At 41.0% G+C, this 21,049-nt stretch overlaps 1 protein-coding gene across 1 annotated transcript in view; it reads right to left on the reverse strand.

Annotated features, from left to right (window-relative positions):
• LOC145444565 (protein jagged-1b-like) overlaps positions 1–21,049 on the reverse strand; it is a 48,909-nt gene that overhangs the window by 20,031 nt on the left and 7,829 nt on the right. Inside the window, exons 4-9 of the mRNA XM_080322563.1 lie at positions 15,522–15,570; positions 15,083–15,346; positions 11,953–12,013; positions 3,878–4,008; positions 3,121–3,240; positions 1,634–1,747 (exon numbers count right to left, since the gene is read on the reverse strand). Of these exons, the coding sequence (XP_080178689.1) occupies positions 1,634–1,747; positions 3,121–3,240; positions 3,878–4,008; positions 11,953–12,013; positions 15,083–15,346; positions 15,522–15,570 (739 nt within the window). The remainder of the gene's footprint in view (positions 1–1,633; positions 1,748–3,120; positions 3,241–3,877; positions 4,009–11,952; positions 12,014–15,082; positions 15,347–15,521; positions 15,571–21,049) is intronic.

A 21,049-nucleotide genomic window follows, 5' to 3' on the forward strand; every position in this document is an offset into this window, starting at 1 on the left:
TTCTAGTTGCAAGTTTTGAAAAGTAAGTAGTTCTAGCTAGTTTTAGTTGCGCATTTTCAAATGTGAGTACCTAGTTCTAGTTCTAGTTGCGAATTTTGAAAAGTGAATAGTTCTAGTTCTAGTTGCAAGTTTTGAAAAGTATGTAGTTTTAGTTCTAGTTGCGGCTTTTGAAAAGTGAGTAGTTCTAGTTGCGCATTTTTAAAATCCAGTATAGTTTGTACAATACATGTACGGTACGAAGTCTGCCTGTAACGCTTTGATTTCGCGCGAGATCAAAAAGCGAACACGCTCAGCGCGCGCGCGCGGGTGGCCGCGAAAACAGACTGTAGTAATCCCATTAGTCTGATGGAAACGCACAAGGTAAGCTTATAATAGAGAGTGCTAGATCGACCGTTTTAATGTTGCAAATTGTAAAATTGATACGATGCGGGTACGGCGGTAACGGAAGGCGAACCGACCGGTCGATTGCCGTATAAGGACCTGGTACGCAGTGAAAAATGCATATCACGAGCAATGACGTAACAACGGCGCTGGTAGCAGTACTGACGCGGGAATGATAGCTTGCATAAAGACAAGGGCCGATCAAAATGGAATACACAGTGATTCTGTTCGGAATCCAGTATTCGGCGTTAAGCCGAGTATGAATGATGTGGAAAGTATAAATATGGACCATTTACGGGCCATAAAGAATATAATCTCAGTTCGACGACACATAAAGATAACTTGATATTTCTGAGAATGCAGTGGGGGTTGATCACGTGGCGATAAATTCTCGTTAATAAATGAACTCTTAGTGGAACGGAGCGTAGAATCTATATGCTCATTGCTCAGCCTTGGGCGGGATTTTTTGGATTCGGATTTTAGCACTAAAGACGAAAATAGCATCCGGGTTTCATTTAACCGAACAAAACGGATCCATATCCCGAAAAAACATGTGTTTTCGAGCGCGTATTGGCGGTCGCTGAGGTCAGAATGTCATCGGGTAAGTGCGAAAGTGCCACTTCATCGTGGGAACAAAGACCGCACTTGAATACGAAGCGTCTGACACGTAACGTTCGCGACCATGTTCACGTCACAAGCGATTACTGCGCGACTGTTGAACCTCGCATTAAGCTAGATGCTATATCTTTTTAACATCGACTGAATATATATGGATGAGGACGATAGTAATCGGTTTTTATCGGTATCGGCTCGAAAATCCGGTATCTCGGACTCTAATCCCGATTCGTGTTGCAGGAAAACACAAGTATTTTATGACAAGGTCTCAAAAAGGTCACAATCACGCCGATGATGATCAGCATCCGAAGTGACAACGATAATAACGAGTTGTGCGATGCTGCTTTGGCTCTAACATCGGGCTAATAACGCCGTAATATGACATTTACATAATCGTAATATGACATTTACACAAAATGAAAATTTCTCTTTCACACGCTAATCGCCCCATAACACATTCCTAATTACATTGCCCGACAGTGCCCCTCGCAGGGCAACCGATGTAAAAGCGCTCTAATCACCACAATTGCCTGTTTATCCTGACTAATTACAGGCTTGAGGCACGAATTACGCGCTTTTCTCTGCGAATATAACGCCGGAATGTGCGCTATTTCGCGAGCCGTAGAAATATACTCACTCAGCAAACAGGTCTCCCCGGTCCAACCGGGCGGGCAGTCGCAATGAAACCGGCCCGGTTCTTCTCTACACCTGCCCCCGTTGCCGCAAGGATTCGACACGCACGCGTACTCAGCTGAAATTCGAATAATGTCAGTAAGTCATTCATACATTGAACAACATGTTGATATTGTACATATTGATACGATTGTTGGTATACAATATTCTTTCCAATTCTCTAGTAGTTGCTGACTTGGGACTGTAGTCCCTTGGCGAGTGTCAGCCGAAAATATTCGGGTTTATATCAATATTAATATTTTAACCAATTGACTAATATTTACTCAGTAGAAACTGACTGTATTTCGACTTGAATGTGTTACGCTGACACGCTCGACGACTGATATCTTATAAAACGTCTGCTGTCGCGTTAGAGTAAACACGAAACACAAAACGTGTGAAAAAATCGCGATTTCTCTTAGCATTGTTGAGATGTCAGTTTTGAGGTAAAACATTCGCGGGGATTATCTTAGCGCTCGTACGATGATCCGAGATGCGACACGCTATTAAGCCACTGTCTTGGGACGGCGCCCCCCGGGACTTAATAATCACCGTCACGTCATAACGCGAACCTGTAACGGTTCGGACGCGATTGCCACGGATCAAAGACAGCCTTGTATTGGGTTCGATGTGAGCGAAAATAAACGAAATTTTCGAAAACTTTCAAGTTATTCAATAATCCGATTAAATTCGAGTTGAAATTTTTACTCGGTGGCAAATTTTAGCGGATTTTGCAAAAGTCACAGGAAACGGATTCCTCTCAAAAATGTAATTCGTTTAAACATATAATCGGAGTCACGCGCGGTAAATAACCAAACGCATCAATCTTGTGGTAGAGTCATTCAGCCGCACGTCCCATTTTTTTTTAGCTACAACTGCAATGACTTGGACAACTAGTGTTAATTCTAGTTGTCTAATTATAGTAACTAGAGCGATATGCCGGTAATCAAATTATACTGTAATTTTTGAAATTATCATTCTAATTTTAATCTAATTTTTGGTTTTTCCTGAAAATGCTACAGGTGAACTGTATAGCGCGAAACGAGCCAAGCTTGCTATACAGACATTTGCCATTGTCATGCTTACGGGGATGAACTCTGATTCGATACGAACCGAATTTGAGTCAATTTGCAAGCGTTCGCGAATTCAGTAATTTTAATTCTAATCTTATGTGAAAAAAACTGTATCTACAAGCCTAATGGTAGTCTAATTCGGAAAAAATGCGTAGCTATAATACCAATTCTAGTATAATTTAGAAAAAAATATGCAGCTATAATTCTAATTCTAAAATAATTTGGGAAAACTGGAAATCTTTGTCAAAGTCTACACCTCCCTTACTGTCTCATTTGCAGTTCGAATTACATGTAGGAAATTTATTTTTGCGATGTTGAATAAATTTTAAACTCTCTCTGAAGCGTAGTAAATGAACAATGACCGAATTCGCAGACTTACCTATCTCGCAGTTCCTCCCCGTGTAGCCGTCCGGACATTCGCACTGAAACTTGTCCGGTTCAGGATTGGTGCAGGTACCCCCGTTCAGGCAGGGCCGGTGCATGCCGCAGTAGTTCAAGTCTGCCACAAAAAGATTCTTTCATGCTATCGTGCTATCACAGTTGGCACTCACATACAAGTAGAAATAGTGACTTTTTAAAATACATGTGAAAAGTTTTGCCAGAAAAAACTGGGAGCTATGAAGTAGAAGTAGTTTAAAATTATTAACGCTTGAGTAACAGGCTAATGTAGGCAAAATTTATAGCGTAGTTATGATAAGGGCTGAGCATAACGAATGAAGTACTCGAATATGAATTGAGCAACGAACGGAGTCTAGTACCGAGGGGTAATGTTTTTCGAGAATTAAAATAATAGGCCTCTTTTCATTAAGAGAAATCATTTCGATAGTGTGCGCCGTGCGCCCACCGTGGAAGCATTAAAACCAGATTGGTCTTTTCACGGCATACGAATCACGCAGTACAGAGCAACGTGCGTTAGTGGAAATGGCTTTTGTGCAGCATTTTCACGAAGGGCAATGAAATAGGCATAGTCGAATAAATATCAAATTATCTTTATGTGATGTAGATATGACATTATATTCTTTGCGGTGGCAAAAATTCTTCATTACTCGACACGAAGCCAAATATTCAATTCTGAATCGAATCGCCCAGGGCTTCGATCATTCCCGGCGTTAGTTATGTCAGCAAATCGCACTTACTCTTATGGCATAGCAGCCCGCCCCAGTTTGTGTCGCAGTGGCACTGGAATGGTTCCGTGCAAGAGCCGTGATCGCACCCAGGATACGGCACGCACTTGTCGCAAAAATCGCCCTGCCAGCCGTACTTGCATCTGGAAAAGATTGCGTTCGATTACGTAGGACATGTCCCCGGAGACGTGTCGCATTACTACTGTGTCAAAAGTCAAATATGCGCGTATAGACAGCAATGAATCAATCGGGTGCAAAGCGATCGACGCAGTCGATTCGATGATGTTTTAAATATAAATATCCGGTGTACTCACCGGATGTTTTAAATCCGGATGAAACATAACTGGGTCCGGTTAAATCGGACTTTGAAACTGAACACGCGCAAATCTTTATTCAAGATTACCAGCCACACTTGGGCAAATAGATCATTCTAGCCGCGTAGTTAGAATAATTTGAGCACAACGAAAGCGATATAGTTGTAATCTAATTTGTGAACTGTTTCCACGCTTTAATAGTAAATTCTATTATAATTTCTGGCCTTCCTGAAAATGCTTCAGAAGAACTGTATAGTAGGGGTGTTCAAAAATGACATTTTTTCTCAAATTGTACTGGCTACTTGGTAAAATTGTCCGGTTACCTAATTTAAGCCTACACACCAAATTTGGTTCAATTCCAGCCACTAGCCGCATTGCTACAGGAGAAGAAAGTTTATATTTATTATATAAAAATAAATGAACAAAAATTTCAAAATTTTCTGTTCACCCCATGGAAGTGTTAGGTTGTCTATAGAAACGATGTTCACCAAATTTGGTTCAATTCCAACCGGTGGAAGCAGAGTTATTGCCGTCGAAAAATTTGGATTATCAATAAAATAGTACTTACGGTGACCAATTCTTTAATTATTTATTGTAAGTGTTCGTGTCCACCGTAAACACTATTTTATTCAAATCCAAATTTTTCGACGGCAATAACTCCGTGTCTAATGGTTGGAATTGAACAATATTTGGTGAATATCGTCTCTATAGACAACCTAACCTTAAATTACGTAGCCTAATAATTTTATCCAGTAGCCAATACAATTTGGGGAAAAAAGTCATTTTTGAACAGCCCTACTGTATAGTGCGTAACGAGCCACGCTTGGCGTACATACATTTGTCATGCTCGTGCTAATGTTAATGAGCTCTGATTTGAGTATTGTCGGATTTCCTTCTAATTAGCAATTTAAATTCTAATCTAGTTTTGAAGAGCAGAATTTCTTTATAGTTGTCAAACTATTGTCAAAACTGACAGGCACTGATAGAAATATCAAACATCGACGGTTACATCACCGTCGTAAATACACAACCGCGATCGGGGGTTAGATGAATACCCAATTACCGAGAAGCTACCGTGACATCACAGTTACAAAACAAACACGCGCAAGAGTCAGGTGCCAATTCCCGGGGTTACTCATCCCCAGTCACGTGCTTTCAGAGCGATCGTTCGAAACGTTCACTTTTCCTACACTTCGTAAAAGCCGGCCGAAAAAGCCGCAAGTTCAGAAACTCAAAGTCGGAAATAAATTGCCCTGAAAATCCTCGCGCTATCTATCACACTTTATGGCCGTTAAATTTATCAGACTTGTCAGTTTATGGTAAATATAGATTGATGGAATGGCGGCTTGGTTTTGCGCCCGAAATTGAGAAACTCGAACAGATGATTTATCAGCGCCGTTAAGCACCGCCCCGTGCACATCACACGAGGTACAAAATACTTTCTCGCGAATACATACAAGTTTTATCCGAATTTGGAAAAGTATATCCACTATACATTAAGTTATTATAAGGGCGAGGTAGCAGTCAGTTGAGATTCACCCTGCTTTTAAACCACGGGCGGCCTTTGGCCTCGAGACGCGCCGTTTTTCCGATCCTATCAAGACCCGCCATCGTGAGAAACCCGATCATGCGAGAATTTGGCTGCCCGCAAATTTCGATGCTCACACTTGACAGAGCACGAGTAAATAAACCAGTTCGGGCCGAATTATCTAGTACCGTTACGATACATTCGCATTGATCGAAAGCATATTTCATGGCTGCTCTTCAAAAACTGCAAGTTTAAAGTTAAATTCAGCTCAGCGTTAAGTATTACATACCAAACCATCGATAATTCCAAGTCGCAACAAAATAATAGTGTCGAATTGTATATTGATATTGAGTTAATCCCGAATATTTTCGGCTGACACTCGTCATGGGTAATCGTCAGCAACTAGTAAAGAATTGGAAAGAACATTGTATATCAACAATCGTGTCACGAAAAATCACGTCACCAGCATGAAAATTCGAATATTCCAGGCAAAGAGGCAATTATTGATATGCAATGTTCTTTTCAATTCTCTACTAGTTATTGACGATTACCCCTGACGTGTGTCAGCCGAAACTATTCGGGTATATTTCAATATCAGTAAATCATTCAATTGTATGTTGAATTCTTGTCAAGAGTCTCTTTAAAAGAACAGTTTTACGCGATTTTCGTTTTTAACGCAATCGACCCAAGCATTACTCACACCAATACCTCACGACCTCGGCTTGTTATGGGGCTTTGCCGATCTCGATTTGCCGCCCCCTAACTGCTGTCTATCTCACCCTACATCTCTCAGGAATCCGATAGGAAACGCATGTTTTTTTGCTAGCGGTCGGCAGAATCAACCCGCAGCGTTCTTAATTCGGGGGCGTCGCGGAAATGGACGATCATCGCGTTACTAAGACGGTTGCCGGTATCGGAATCAAACAGAAACGAAGCAGGGAAACGTGCCGAACGCGCAAAAGCCATTGAAACTTCAATCTCGCGTGACCGTGTTTAGCCGCCTGATCGCGACTCGAATTTTCGAGCGGTTGATATCGAATGACTTTGTCTGCTCTTTCTCATGTTGACGGACATGCCAGCAGAATGCCGAAATACTCGGGTAAAATGTGGTTTGGAGCTTAAAGGACGCGGTGAGGTCACGTTGGCTGGCCTACGTTGACGTGATGGAGACGAATGACGAGCTTTATCGCGCTTGCAGATGATGTTACCATGCGAATTTCGGTATTCTGGTAATTTCGTTAATAAAGACCAACTCTGAGTATCAGGTACCGCGGTTAACGAGAAATTTGTGAATCCTACGATAAAATTGGGCCTGATTTCAATTCAAAACACGCGAGTAGCCATTGGAATGCAACGCAAGTTTTGTGACAGCAGAATAAATCATTTATTATATAACTTAGTATACAATTGCATAGTATATTCATAACGAAATAAACCCGAATATTTTCGGCTGACACTCGTCAGGGGTAATCGTCAGCAACTAGTAGAGAATTGAAAATAACATTGTATATTGTAGAATATAAACTGTGTTATGTCAATGTCGGTGTTTCTCAGCCTCTTGGACTGGTAAACCGTATTTTTTTTAAGAACGGTGACTTGTACGTTTGTTGGATTCTATTATTCGGAATACCGTCTAATATCGTTAATTGCACTGTCGATTTTTTGTAAAATCATGTCTGAGAACTCTGCTTAATCTTTACATATTACTGGTAGTGGGCGAGTTTTAGATTAATTTTAAACAGTTTGGCACAAAGTGGCAGGATTTTGACCTTAGATAAAGTCGAAAATACAGAAAAAACTCTATTGCTTCTGTAAACATTATAAATTGATAAATAAGTTCAAAATTTGGTGTTTTATTTCTCTAATTATCGGACAAGCCTACATCCTCTTCCATTTTACAAATGTCGATAAAATTGAAATATATTTGGCTATAGATTACAAGTTTATGCAACCCATTCGGTTTTCTGACCGCGGTAGTTTAGATTCGTAACAGGCGTCTGGACGCGTTTTCGAAATCCTAAGCCTGTTTTCATGTAAGCTGTCACACTCGACGGCCCGTTCATGTGTTGCCGGTCGTGATATCTCTCCCTCGATTGCTCTCAATTAAAAGACTAACGCCGGGCAGGCCCCATTAGACCCTGGATTAACTCAAGAATCCGCCACTACGCAAAGTAATAGCTCCATTAGACCGACATCTTAGCCAGCTGAGTCATGAATCAAAAGCTGCAATTGATTTCAAACGCGACCCGGGATTTCTGACGACGTGTTTGCCGAACCACTGTGACGACATACCGCCAACAAAACTCGTATGACGACAACTTCCACAGAACATGTCTACAATCGATATCAGATACTTGAACGAGTTTCAAATTACACTCAAGCACAACTCAGATTCCATTCAGTAACACTCACTATTTAGTAACATCAAAAAACTTTCAACTTGACAGAGATTTATTACGAAGCGGACACTCGACGGCCAGACCTCTTGATCCGTTTGGGAATGGAATTTCGCGTCGGATATTTTACGTTATTATCAAACAACACTTGTATTAAGCTTGATGGAGTATGACTCTGTCGGATCCGACAAAATAGATCAATACACACTTTCCCACGGCCCGTGTCAACGCAACATTATTACGACTCACGGTCAAAAATGTTCGAGGCATTTTTCTTCCATCGCGTTTTATTATGACAACAAAAAACTAATACTAATGGTGTGCGCGCACACAGTGGCCGGGTTGGTCTTAACACGCCACCAAAACTATATTTAGATCAGTGGTTCCCAACCTTTTTCGACTCATCGCCCCCTTTTGAAGCTCCACACCGATCATCGCCCCCCAGATATTTGGAACCGCACTTCGTCACTTTGAAACAGCACTTCGTCAGTCCCCCCCCAAAAAAAAACGTTGGTCTTTGGCCCCATAGGGTGATAAACCAGACCCCATCAGCCAGTGGACTTTTTGTCGCTACATATCAGCTATACCCAATTTCATGTACTGTTTGGTGAGTCACCGTATTTCGCCTAAGCGCGACAAATTTGTATAATTCATGTTTGAATCGTTCAATATGGTCGATGTGGTATGTTGGAAAAGGTAGGACCCCTAAATAATAGTTAAAAATCTTCGGGCGGAATCGTTGGTATATTGACGTCTTTACATGATGCTATTTCGTGACCTATATCTGCTATGTCAGAAGATATGGAAATCGTCAAAACGTACCAAACTAAAATACGCACATGATTTCATATTGGTACTTCTTTACTGGCAAATTATTTTTTCCTTGCGGAATGAAATTTGTCCTATAGGGTTAAGGTAGCCAGGACAGGAACATTCGACGGCAATCATTGAGGTGCCTACGGACAATTCAACATATATGTGTAATGTGTATATATCGAAGTTTTCGGTCTTCTCGCTGCTGATCGTTCTGGCACACTTCTCGGAGTCGCATGTTACATGGCCTCTAACTTCATATGTCTTGGTGCGTCGTGGCGCAGTAATGGCCGACGCCGAAGTCTCCCATTTCCATAAATCATGCGTATTTTTGTTGGGTGACAGGGACCCCAACATCAAGATAAATGAAAATATTAAAAACCGCGCAGCGAGAAAATTTTTTGAAAAAGTCGCATGAATTTCTAAAAAATTACTCTATCATTCATGTTAATTCACGAAATAAATAAGGGATTCCTTCGATTTTGGGCCCCTCACCCCCAATCGGGGGGTTTGGGATGCGGTAGTTACGGTCTCGACTCCAATATAGCCGTTTTAACGCGACATCGCCCCCTTCGTTGTTTTCGCCCCCCTATCGCCCCCTTCGTCCGTTTTCGCCCCCCTATCGCCCCCTTAGATATTTTCGCCCCCCTAGAATGCCAAATCGCCCCCTGGGGGGCGATATCGCCCACGTTGGGAACCACTGATTTAGATGAATACGACCCTTCTTAGCGACCAAAATATGACCACATAACATATATCCATTATTTCCAAATTATATCAGAATTAGAATTCTAGCAACACATTTATTTCCAAATTACAGAATTGGAATTTTAGCTACATAATTATTTCCAAATAAGGTTAGAATTAATGAATTCGTGAAAACTCGGAAAATAAATAGAGTTCAGTTCGTAACGAATCAGAGTTCATTAACATAAACAAGTTAATGACAAATGTCTGCACAGCAAGCCTGGCTACACTATACAGTTTTACTGCAGCATTGTCAGGAATTATGGAATAATCAGCAATTAGTTTATAATTACAATGAGACTGAGAGCGTAGGAACATATCGCAAATTAGACTAGATTTAGATTACCGGTATTTCGCTGTAATGCGTGTATTAGACAACCAGAATGATCGAGTTATCTAATTATCCACAGCACTACAGAACTATACTCACTTTTTAAAAATCTACCAAAACTTGACCTAAAACTACTCAAAAAACCAGTCGACAGTCAACTAACGAGACGGTATAGTTTGTACATATGCAAAAGTCTGAAGCAGACAAATATCAACATTGGTCAAAATTTACGCAGGACAGAACAAATGAATTTTACGCGGGACCCATGATAGCCTATGTCTGCGTTTTGACAATTATTACATCGCACCGGACGACGGATTAGCGTGGCGTTTCCGGAGAGTCGGAGACGCGCGAATTGGCTTCCGCCCTATCGGAGATGGACCCTACTGTGCTAAAATCGACCTTCGGACCCAACGCGCTGGCAATTTTATTACGACCCCTGAACATATAGGAAGTCCAACCGTTGAAAATTTGCTTGGTACGTGGTACGTTACGCAAATGCGGTAAAAATAGTCAACGTCGATACTCAAGTAGTAGTCATGACCTAAACTTATACTCAAGTACAGCAGAAGTAGCAATTTCGAAGTAAGTAAAAGAGTCGGTATCATAGGCCTAATTTTGCCTAAGATGAGCAATAAAACAATGAAAACTGTTAGGTAGAAGTAGTAGACAAAAAGTGGAAGAAATCATAGCAAATTTTTCACTCTATTTCAAATAGAATTAGCGATTTTTAAGTCAATAAAAGAGTGCGTATTCTGGGCCTAAGTGTTTGCATAAAGAACAGAAAACTGTTAAGTCTTAGTGGAATTCTATTCTTAATATCATAGCCTCTTGAGTACGAAGCGCGAGTAAGCAGAACATGCTAGAGTACTCCGAAACAGCTCGAAATGCCGGTAGTCTAATTCTAATCTAATATCTGTATAGCTCGAAAGCGTCAAGCTTGCTGTTGTACAGATATTTGCAATCCTCGTGCTTATAAGGATGAACGCTGATTTGATATTACCGGAACTTGATCCTATGTCCAAGTTTTCGCGAATTCAGTAAGTCTAATTCTAAATCTAAGTTAGAAAAACTGTGTGGCTATATTCTAATTTTAATGTAATTTGGAAAGAACTGTGGAGCTATAATTCTAATTCTACTCTAATTCGAAAAAAAAATGTGTACCGGTAGCTATAATTCTAATTTTGATGTAATTTGGAAATAACTGTGTGGCTATAATTCTAATTCCACCCTAATTTGGAGAATAAACTGTGTAGCTATCATTTTAATTTTAATGTAATTTGGAAATAACCGTGTAGCTATATTTCTAATTGTATTGTAATTTGGAAAAAAAGACTTTGTAGCTGTAATTTTAATTCTATTCTAATTTGGAAGAGCTGAATAGTTTCTAATTGTCCAAGTGTGCTTGCGGTGTGACTTCATGAGGAACTGAACTGCGCGTGAAGAATTCCTGTCCCGTGTTTGTATAAGTCGGCACGCGAGCCGACATCGTAAATTTGAGACGTTACAACACGGCCATTACGGTGAATAATAGACGGAACCGAACCCGTCACGAAACAATAACGCCCACTTCGAATTGATACATTCAATCGAACGAACGTAATTAAGCCTGATGAACGCGGGCGGGTTTCTGTACTACATTGATGACTACGACTCGACGCTTTGTTATGTCACGGAGAACATCTTTTGACAAATCGCCGAGTGATTGTCGATTATTGAGGGCACAATGCCTTCGTCTGGTTTGTTGATTTAACGCCATCCGTGGGAAACTGCAGCTAATCCACTTCAGCCCGGCAAGTGTTTGACGGGCGCACACAGATCTTAACCCCTTCTAGCGCTTTTGTAGCTATTTTCTCTTTACAGAATCGCGGAAAAACGACAATTCATGACGTAATTGGTCAATATAATGGAAGGTTTCGCGCAAAGGTGAATAAATCAAATCGAATGGGTCGACTCACTTGCATTCAAACGGCTTTTCGCAACTTCCATGCTCGGCGCTACAGCCCGGTTTGCATCGAGCTGCAAAATAAATTTGTGTGTGAAACATAATCGCTAAAGTATGCAATTGAATATTATATTCATATTGAATTGAACCCGAATTTTTTCGGCAGACACTTGTCAGAGGTAATCGTCAGTAACTAGTATAGAATTGCGACAGAGAATAATCACTACAACTCCGGCGCATCTGGGTAGATAAGTACAAATCATCAAAAGCGCGGTTAATCAGAAAATCGCGCGCAATTTAATATTCTCCCCTCCGACAGGATTCACTTCACAATAAGTCGATTTATCATGATATTAATATTTTTAATCATAAATCATCTCTAGGATACCGTTTCGCGGGCGGTTGTCGGGCGCGGGGACGCACATCGGCAAAACTCACGTCTGCAAACATAAGGTAGGAAACAAATGTCACCCGCACGCGATAAAGCGCCCGACATCTAAGAAGCCACCTAGCCGAAACGCGACACGTACCAATTTGACAAAAGATTGCACGAAATCCTGTAGCAAGGCGATTTATTACGCCTGAGAATTCGTCTGTCTAAATTACACGGGGGCGTCATCGACGGGGGATACCCTTTTGGTCGACAGCAGCGAATTCCGATCGGAGAGAGATAGAGAATCTTTATTTGTCAAATCAATAACATATATAACAAAACTGCAATACGGTGAAATATGATATATAGATAACCAGGCTAAAAGCTCTGTATAACATAGTTATCGAAGCCAGCTGCGACTTACTACAGAAGTGATTACCCTCAAAACTTCCGATTAACTAACTGAAAATACAAAGAAATGAAAAAAAACAATGAATAAAAAATAAAAACACACAGCATCATGGAAGCTAAAAATTAAATGATTAAAACAAGGTCATTGCAAACACAACTTAGCGGTAGCGAATCATCCGATTTGACGCGCAATAGAACAATCAATGTAATAAATGCAAATCAATCTGAATCTACTACTGTGGTGCAAAAGACCACCGCTGCTATAAGCACCATAACATGATTTTATTAATAAATAATAATAAAACTACTGTATGATGCCAACTCGCAAACCATAACATTTGTCACGCCATAATCGCAATAAGATCGATCGCGTTTCGAAACAGTGATCCTATTAGTTCAAGTCAAATCACGTATCGGCTCTTAGCGAGAAGTTCTGGGTCAAGCGATCATTGTGACGAAAGACAATGGGACCGTATTGGCAGTCGCCTGCTAGCTGTCAATTTGAAACGGCCGCCTGTAGCTTTGCACCGCGCCTTATCGCGCGAAAGGGACGCGTTAAAAGGGTGGTTGACGTGATAGAGCGTGTCTTATCTGCGACGCAACACATGGCGGGTCTTCTATTCGGGTGAATAACACGCGCGAATGTGACAAAAAAACGCGCGGATCAGCGTATCATTTTTCAAAATTTTGAAGCCCATTTTTGAAATTATGAGAAAATCAAGTTTTTGTAAAATTTAATCCTGTAAATTAATCCTTTCAAAATCTGTAAATGGGCATAAGTTACTCTGATTCCAAACTGACGATTTTAGACAGGCAGACAGACAAAAAAAAGACAGACAGACAGACAAAAAAAAGACAGTGAAACGGTGGACAGCGATAAGACCATTAACTGGTCACATTGTACACTGCACGTACAGTGTACTGTGTACTGTACATGTACAGTCATATTTCCGCTTGTATGTTTTAAATATTATTAAATGTCGTAAAAAGTATGATGTAACAATAAAATTTCAAGAGACTATTGGAGGTACACAACTTCAATACACAATTGAATAGTATATTCATATTGAAATAAACCAGATATTTTCGACTAACACTCGTCAGGGGTAATCGTCAGCAACTAGATGAGATTTCAAAAGAACATTGTATTGTATATCAACAATCCTATTTGGTGATGGTGATATGATTGTTGGTATAAAATTGTTCTTTCCAATTCGCTACCATGCAGTTGCTGACGATCAGCCCTGTAGAGTCACGAGTGCCACTGGGGAGGGCCTAAATGAGAAAGTCTTTCCTTGTACTGAACGCATCATGAAGTATTCGATACCGCGATCACAACACGCTACAAAAACAAAAGGTAACCAGATGCCCACTATGTATAACAGCGACCTCTGAATCGCGACATTTACGGGGAGAAAATTATTCCCATTCATCCCCATTCTTTTGTGTGACGTCACGAGGGAGATATAACGTGTCCTTTCAAAATTCTATTCTTTTCAGCGCCGATTAGTCAGCCGCATTAATACCAGACACTTAGCGGAGTTAAGTTTCGGGGCGGTTTCCTTGATCTCGGGACAATATCGAAGGTATCTCTGTATACTGGACACCAATGTCGAAGTAAAGATATATTATCTGAAGACCGCCGATGTAAATAGTTATCCATCACAGTGTGTGACGTCATACAGTCGATTCTCTCGCCGAGAAAATGTCTGCAGGCCTTCAAATTTTGGAATGCTCACATACCACACCAGATACCACCCTCCGTCAATTAATTATACGGAGATATCGGCGTTTGATATGTCGGGGGCCCAAATATATCAGACAAGATACGCTACGACGCGTCGTAGCGGCACAACAAGAAGCAGACGCAATATGTTCTGATCAAAAGCTAGCACATACTATCTCTTACAATAAAAGCTGTCTGTTAAAGGCACACTGCACTCTAAATACTATGTGGTCTCAAATTAAAGGTTAAAGTACCGGTATAAGAAAAAACATTTCAGCAGCAGACATTATCCGAAAAAAGCCACCGCATTTGAACTGCAGCTAAAATATGGTATCAAGGGCACGCGTCATCACTTTTCCATTCGAAGTGACGTCATAAATACTAGATAACCTTTGCACAGATAATAATATTCATCTTTTAATGTTTTATGAAACAAGGTAAACATAGATGTTTGTTTATGACTGGTACCTTAATAAAACCAAATACTCCAATGTACAAAGTTCTCAATTTCGTTGAAATACGCTATTATTTTCATTGTGATATCTATTTCCGTTGCGTAAAGTTTAACGAAAAGTATTTCATCACCTAATATGTTTAACAAATCAAAGTAAGCACGGATGTTTCTGTAATTACCTTTATCGCATTCGGGTCCCATCCATCCGTCCATGCATTTTTTATTCCCGTTATGATCGCACGTGAAATGGCCGAACGTAAAATCCCTTGGTCGACAATACTTGGTGCAGTTAGATCCGTAATAATGCTCTTCGCATCGCACGCGCACTTTGCATTCGATGTGCGCCGATGCCCCGTTGAACTGTAGGGTGTGCCATTGGTCGCCGGGGTTGAGAATCTTGGTGTGGACTACACGGCTGATTAGTTGGCTGTCTGGCGAGTGGTCTGAAGGGAAATTAAGTCAGTTTAACGAGTTTAGCTATAATTGATAGCAGGGCTGGGCAACTAAAATATTTTTAGCTTTCTCGAAAAGTGTTATAGAATTAGAAGGACCGCATTGCATTACTTATTGAATTTAAATTTGAATTGGAAATAAAAACAACAAAAATCATTGTCTTACCGGTAGTGTTATCCTTGTCGAGCGCTTCCAAGATCATGGTGTACGTTCTCTGCGAAAAAAAACCGTCAATTTTGAGTTATTTCAGTCGCGTTCCGAGGTGCTCAAAGTATAGTCAGCGTTGCTGCTCAAGTAACCTACAAGTAACACCGCAAATTTCTACTAAATTACGAGTAGAAGTTGCCATTCTTAAAATTTTCACTCGGTCGCCACGACAATTCCACCCGCAAAAGTGACGCAAACCCTCCGAAAAATCAGTAATTTTGCTTTAAAAACCGATGAGCAGAAGCAGAATATTCAAAAGTACTGCAGTTACTCAAACGCTATATTTGAGTACTCCGAAAATTGAGTATTCGTTACTGACCAACAGCGGTCGCATTGTGGATGATGTCACGCCGTAAAAATAGACCCATCAACTACCCGCGTACCGCCCTCTTTACTGCCTATAAATCATTGGCTTATTTCGTCGCGATGCAATGAATCAAACATTGACCGCCGACATAAAGAATGTCGTCATCAAGGATCACGGCGTAGTTTGTGTTATGATCGTGGAAGTGGACCGACAGATACGCGTTGTGACTTGCAACAAGGCGCACTTTCGTTTTATAAACCCGAGTCTATTATTTGCACAACGACTCCCTGACAGCTACGCGCGGGTCGCTGTTCTGTTGTTGTTGTTTTAGTATTCAAGGTGTGTCGACTACATCGGTAATTCAACACTAGGCCGATATTCTTGATCCTAATTGATGAACTACCGAATTTTAGCGGGCGCACTTCCGTTCTAGGCCAGCGGTTCACAAACTGGGGTCAGTATACAGTCGAATTTATAATGCGATTCTATAATAAAGGTTTGAGTGCGAAATAACTGACTTTATCATTAGTCCTTAGTTAGCGAATGTGTTGAACAAGTGGTTCTTGAACGGGCTTCACGTGAACCCTAGAGCCAGTTTCAGGAGTTCGCTGAAGGTCAAGACACGCACCTGACCTATATACCAAAGAATTCACATTAATTTGCAGTAAATATATTTTTGTTTTGTGCGAAAAATATGTTTTAATGGTTTTATTCTTTTAACGCTGTTACTGATGAGCAGTTCATTTTGTGCTTTAGAACTCTGTATTAATGTATTAGATGTGTGATGTCGTATATTTTTGTTTTTGTGACTAGAGACGAGGCGAAAATTTTGGGTTTGCCGAAGGCTTGCATTAGCGTAATGGTTCGCCGATGTTAGTAAAGGTTTAGAACCAATGTTTCAAACATTACAGCTGTGCTTACACCGTACTAGAAATACAGATTATTACAAAATCTTTCAGCATTAGGCTTTGCGTGTTGTTTTTTGCATTTTTACAGCATCTTTTTGATTTTTGAAGGGCCGCGAAATATCGGGTATGTATTGCGGAGTCGGTATCTGATACCAATTGGTATTGCAACTGTGGAAGATGGTTGTTTTAGATGCACACCTATACTGCGGTTGGGGACGCATAAAGATGGAGCTCGCTAATTCACAAGGTAACGAAATCATCATTGTTTCGAAGCGGTTTATTACAGCACAACGCGGTTCATTTTCCTCGAAAGCCTTATTTCAAGTTAATCACGACGGGGGAAACATTTTTTACAAAGCGAATCGCACCTGTTTTCGATACTTATTGCAATAGTAAATCTTTTAATTGCGACTTCACAATGTAAAACTAGCAATTTCCGAGCGTCTGGATATTGGAAGCGTGAAAAAATCGGTGAGAAAATCACGATCCTAAAAATGGTAATTTTTAATTAGCGCCGCACAAGAGAAGATAGAAGGTATAATCACGGCGATTAATACACACGGAAGGTCAACAATTACGCCATACTGACTGGCTTGTGATCTGTCTATTGTTATTTTACTCGAATTAATTTCGGGTTAAATGTTGTGTAAGGCGAAATCAATTTTCGGAATCAGTTCAAATATGTGCCGCGACAAACAACCTGCGATCAGTTCCGGGTATCAGGACGCTTCCGGAGAAAACTTACACAAATTACTAATTTAGTTAGTTGACGGTCAACTAACCACTGTTTTTTCAGTAGGTGTAGTACTAGTTGCAGATTTTTTAAGGGAGCAGTTCTAGTTGGGCATTTTGAATACCCAATACTTAGTACAAGTCGGTGTCCTGAGTCGAGAATCGAAAAATTGACTGACAGATCGTGACCTAGGCAAATACTCTCAATATTGGCGACATACTAAAAGTACCATCGCAATAATTATTAGCTACATAAGTAGCGCATCAATACCACTCTCCATAGTGACACTGAGCCTATGTTATACGGAGCCAATTCCCGGAGATAGCCATTGAAATGAAGCACATGAATTTTTTATCATGGTCGACAATGTCGGATGACAGTTGCCATTCATTAAACTCACATTGAGATTCGATAATATGCTCGCCGTCATTCACGTGTGCCCGACCATTAACTTGTTATGTCGACCGCAATAAGTGGCGCGCGCAGAACTATTGCGACCCGCCACTTATGTCCATTGTGACGTCGCGTATTCGCAATTCATACACCGATGAAACATGAAATAGTTTCACCGCATATATATCGCGTATTCTTCTTTAGAGCCCGACCGATATCGTATTTTGAGCCGATACCGATAAAACCGATAACTAATCTAACACCTTCACCGATAACCCCGAGATATTCAACAAACATTCGAAAGATACGACATCTAACTTGCGGCGCGTTTCCAAAAGTTCTCGGCGTTTATTTGAGCAGCTTTGCAGCTATTGCTATACGCTTGAACACGAAATGAACTAGAAAACCGCATCTGGACACATATAAGCAGAGTCGGCCAATAACGAAGCACATCTACATTTGCTACTCAAGTGGATTTTCCCTTCTTACAGTAATTAATGGAGTGGTTACGATCTCAGACTACTTCTACTACACAGTTTTCAGTTTGTAAGCGAAACTAGACTTGGAATTCTTTATTGAATTGTCTTGGTCACCGCGAGTGTTTTTGTGACATTACTAATGTGTGCCACGGGATTTACAACTAGATAATTCAAGTCGTATAATTATACTAATTAGAGCGAAACACCGGTAATCTAATTCCAATCTAATTTGTGAAATGTTTCTTTACTCAAATTCTAATTCTGATCAAGTTCCCGGTTTCCGTGAAAATGCTGTGTTGGAGAACCGTATAGCGGGAAACCAGTCGAGCTTGCTGTACGTACAGTCGTACACGCATTTGCCATTCCCATGTTCATGAGGATGAAATCTGATTTGATATGAACTGAACTGGGTTGAATGTCCAAGTTTTCGCGAATTCAGTAATTCTAATTCTAAATTAAAAAAATCTATGTAGCTATAATCCTAATTTTAATCGAATTGAAAAAAAACTGTGTAGCTATCATTCTATTTCTAGTCTAATTTGAAAAAGCTTTTCTTGGTTGTCCGAGTCTGGTGTGACGTCACCAAGGTGAACAGTAGCATCGACGCTTTGGAGCGATGTTCATTTCCTGATTTACACGTCGCTCGACGCGCCCACCAAATAACACGAAATTTATCAACGAAATTACGACTCATTACACAAAATTCACCGCCGAAGCTATATTGGTCGCGCGTCCCCCGATTTTGGTTTCGCCCGGTTAGCGCGCATCGCCGTTTGCTTTTCCCACGGTCTGGGAGGCCGCCACTTTCTCTTAAACCGCGCCCGGCCTGTTTCTTCAAGTTCCCACTCCGCGCGGCCGAGATGTTATCTTAGTCATGAATGGCCGGGCAAAGCCGCAGCTTTAACAGAAACCAAACTTCGGAATTAACAGTTGCAGGTCCACGATTTTTACGCAATCGGCGCGAGAGCGATTATAAAACGCGGCCCGAAACGCGAACCGATTCCAGGCTATTGGAAACAGGCAAGTTTCAGTATATTGCAAGTTACAACTAGGGCCTAGGCAAAATCGAGTGTACCCGAGTCCGAGTGATTCGATTCTGGATCGAGTTTCAGGCTTCGAATCGAGCCGAGTAAACGTTAAATAACAAAATGAACGCGAACGTGTGACGTTACAGAACACCCTAGGTCACCCCGCGAGCAAGGATTGCAATAAATAGACTTCGTATTCGGTAATGAGACTCGATTCGAATCCCAATGCTATATTGTTCAATGAGAATTCGAGTATTAGGGAGATCTCGTCACATTCCCTGTGAATATTGCCGGGATAACAGTCGCTTATCGTTGTTTTACGTTATCTTCCGGAACTTTTCATTCGGCTATCATGCCGCTTATTTCCATAGGCCCGGAATACTTACTTTTTAAATAATGGGAAATTGAAATTCTACTTGTGCTCGAGTAAAAATTTACGATCCTACTTCTACTTGAGTACGAACGACGGCTACGTTAAATCCTATTACTTTGCATTCACTGTGCTTGGCCCATAGTTACGCGTTCAAGGACAAGATGCATGCATGATTGAAAGACTACTTCAAGTTATCTGGAGTCTCGTGTTTTGAAATGGTGGAATTAATAATAAACTGAAGCGTGATGGGCATCGTAACTGGGAGACGTTTGCAATTGTATAATATATTGATATTGAAATCAACCCGAATATATTTTCGGCTGACACTCGTCAGCGGTATTCGTCAACGACTTGCAGAGAATTGGAGAGAACATTGAACAATACGTATTGTACGCTGATTCCAACAAGTCTCAAATATTTTGAGGTCACCACCAAGCTAGTAGATCCCGTCGGCGGAGTCAAATTTATGCAGATAGCAATCAAGTCAGACGACGAAATAATCAACCTCGAATGTCTCATGACGTGGCGTAATATCGAACACCTTCGTTAAGTGAACAATCGAATCACACTTCCTAGAGTAAACACATAATGACGTCACGGAGACAAGAAACAGTCAGAGTCGTCAAAATAGTAATGTGGTTTCCATAGAAATCGAGTTATTTTACACGATTTTCGGCAAACACGCTATTCGGTGCCCCACATCCCAGATCTTTATCAGCCTCGCGCAAGAGTCTAAAGTGCCGATTGTTTATTTAATATCGAAATGGATCACTTTTACACCATTCCGCGTAACAAAGCTTCCACAACTAGTCCCGCTGCGTCATAATGAACCGTTCCTCGTTATACACACGGCCGTAATGGAACCACAAATGTCAGAATAACGCGATAACAACGAGACGTGTCGGAGCGCGAAATGTCCGCTGCCAATGCTGGCCGTTCGACAAATAATCATCATTCGCGGCAAACACTGTTATCGCGCGAGAGCCAGATGCCAGCCGTCGTGATACCCGTTTGTTCTGTCGCAAAGTTCATTTATATCCGCAATTATAAGCGGGTGTGCGCAAACAAGAGATTATTCCAATTACCGACGCGGGGTGACAAAATATCATTCACGGTCGCCAGCACACAACTGCATATTACAAATATGAATATATTATTCGACTGCAAATTGCGTGGAAATCCTGGTTTTCATGAAAGGTCACGCGCATTGTCGGTCATTGTCTCTAACGGGACGCGACCTGGGAAGTCGAAATTCAATTGAATAG

This window comes from Botryllus schlosseri, chromosome 8 (assembly GCF_051294905.1).
Source record: "Botryllus schlosseri isolate E-star chromosome 8, Bs_hap1, whole genome shotgun sequence".
NCBI lineage: Eukaryota > Metazoa > Chordata > Ascidiacea > Stolidobranchia > Styelidae > Botryllus > Botryllus schlosseri.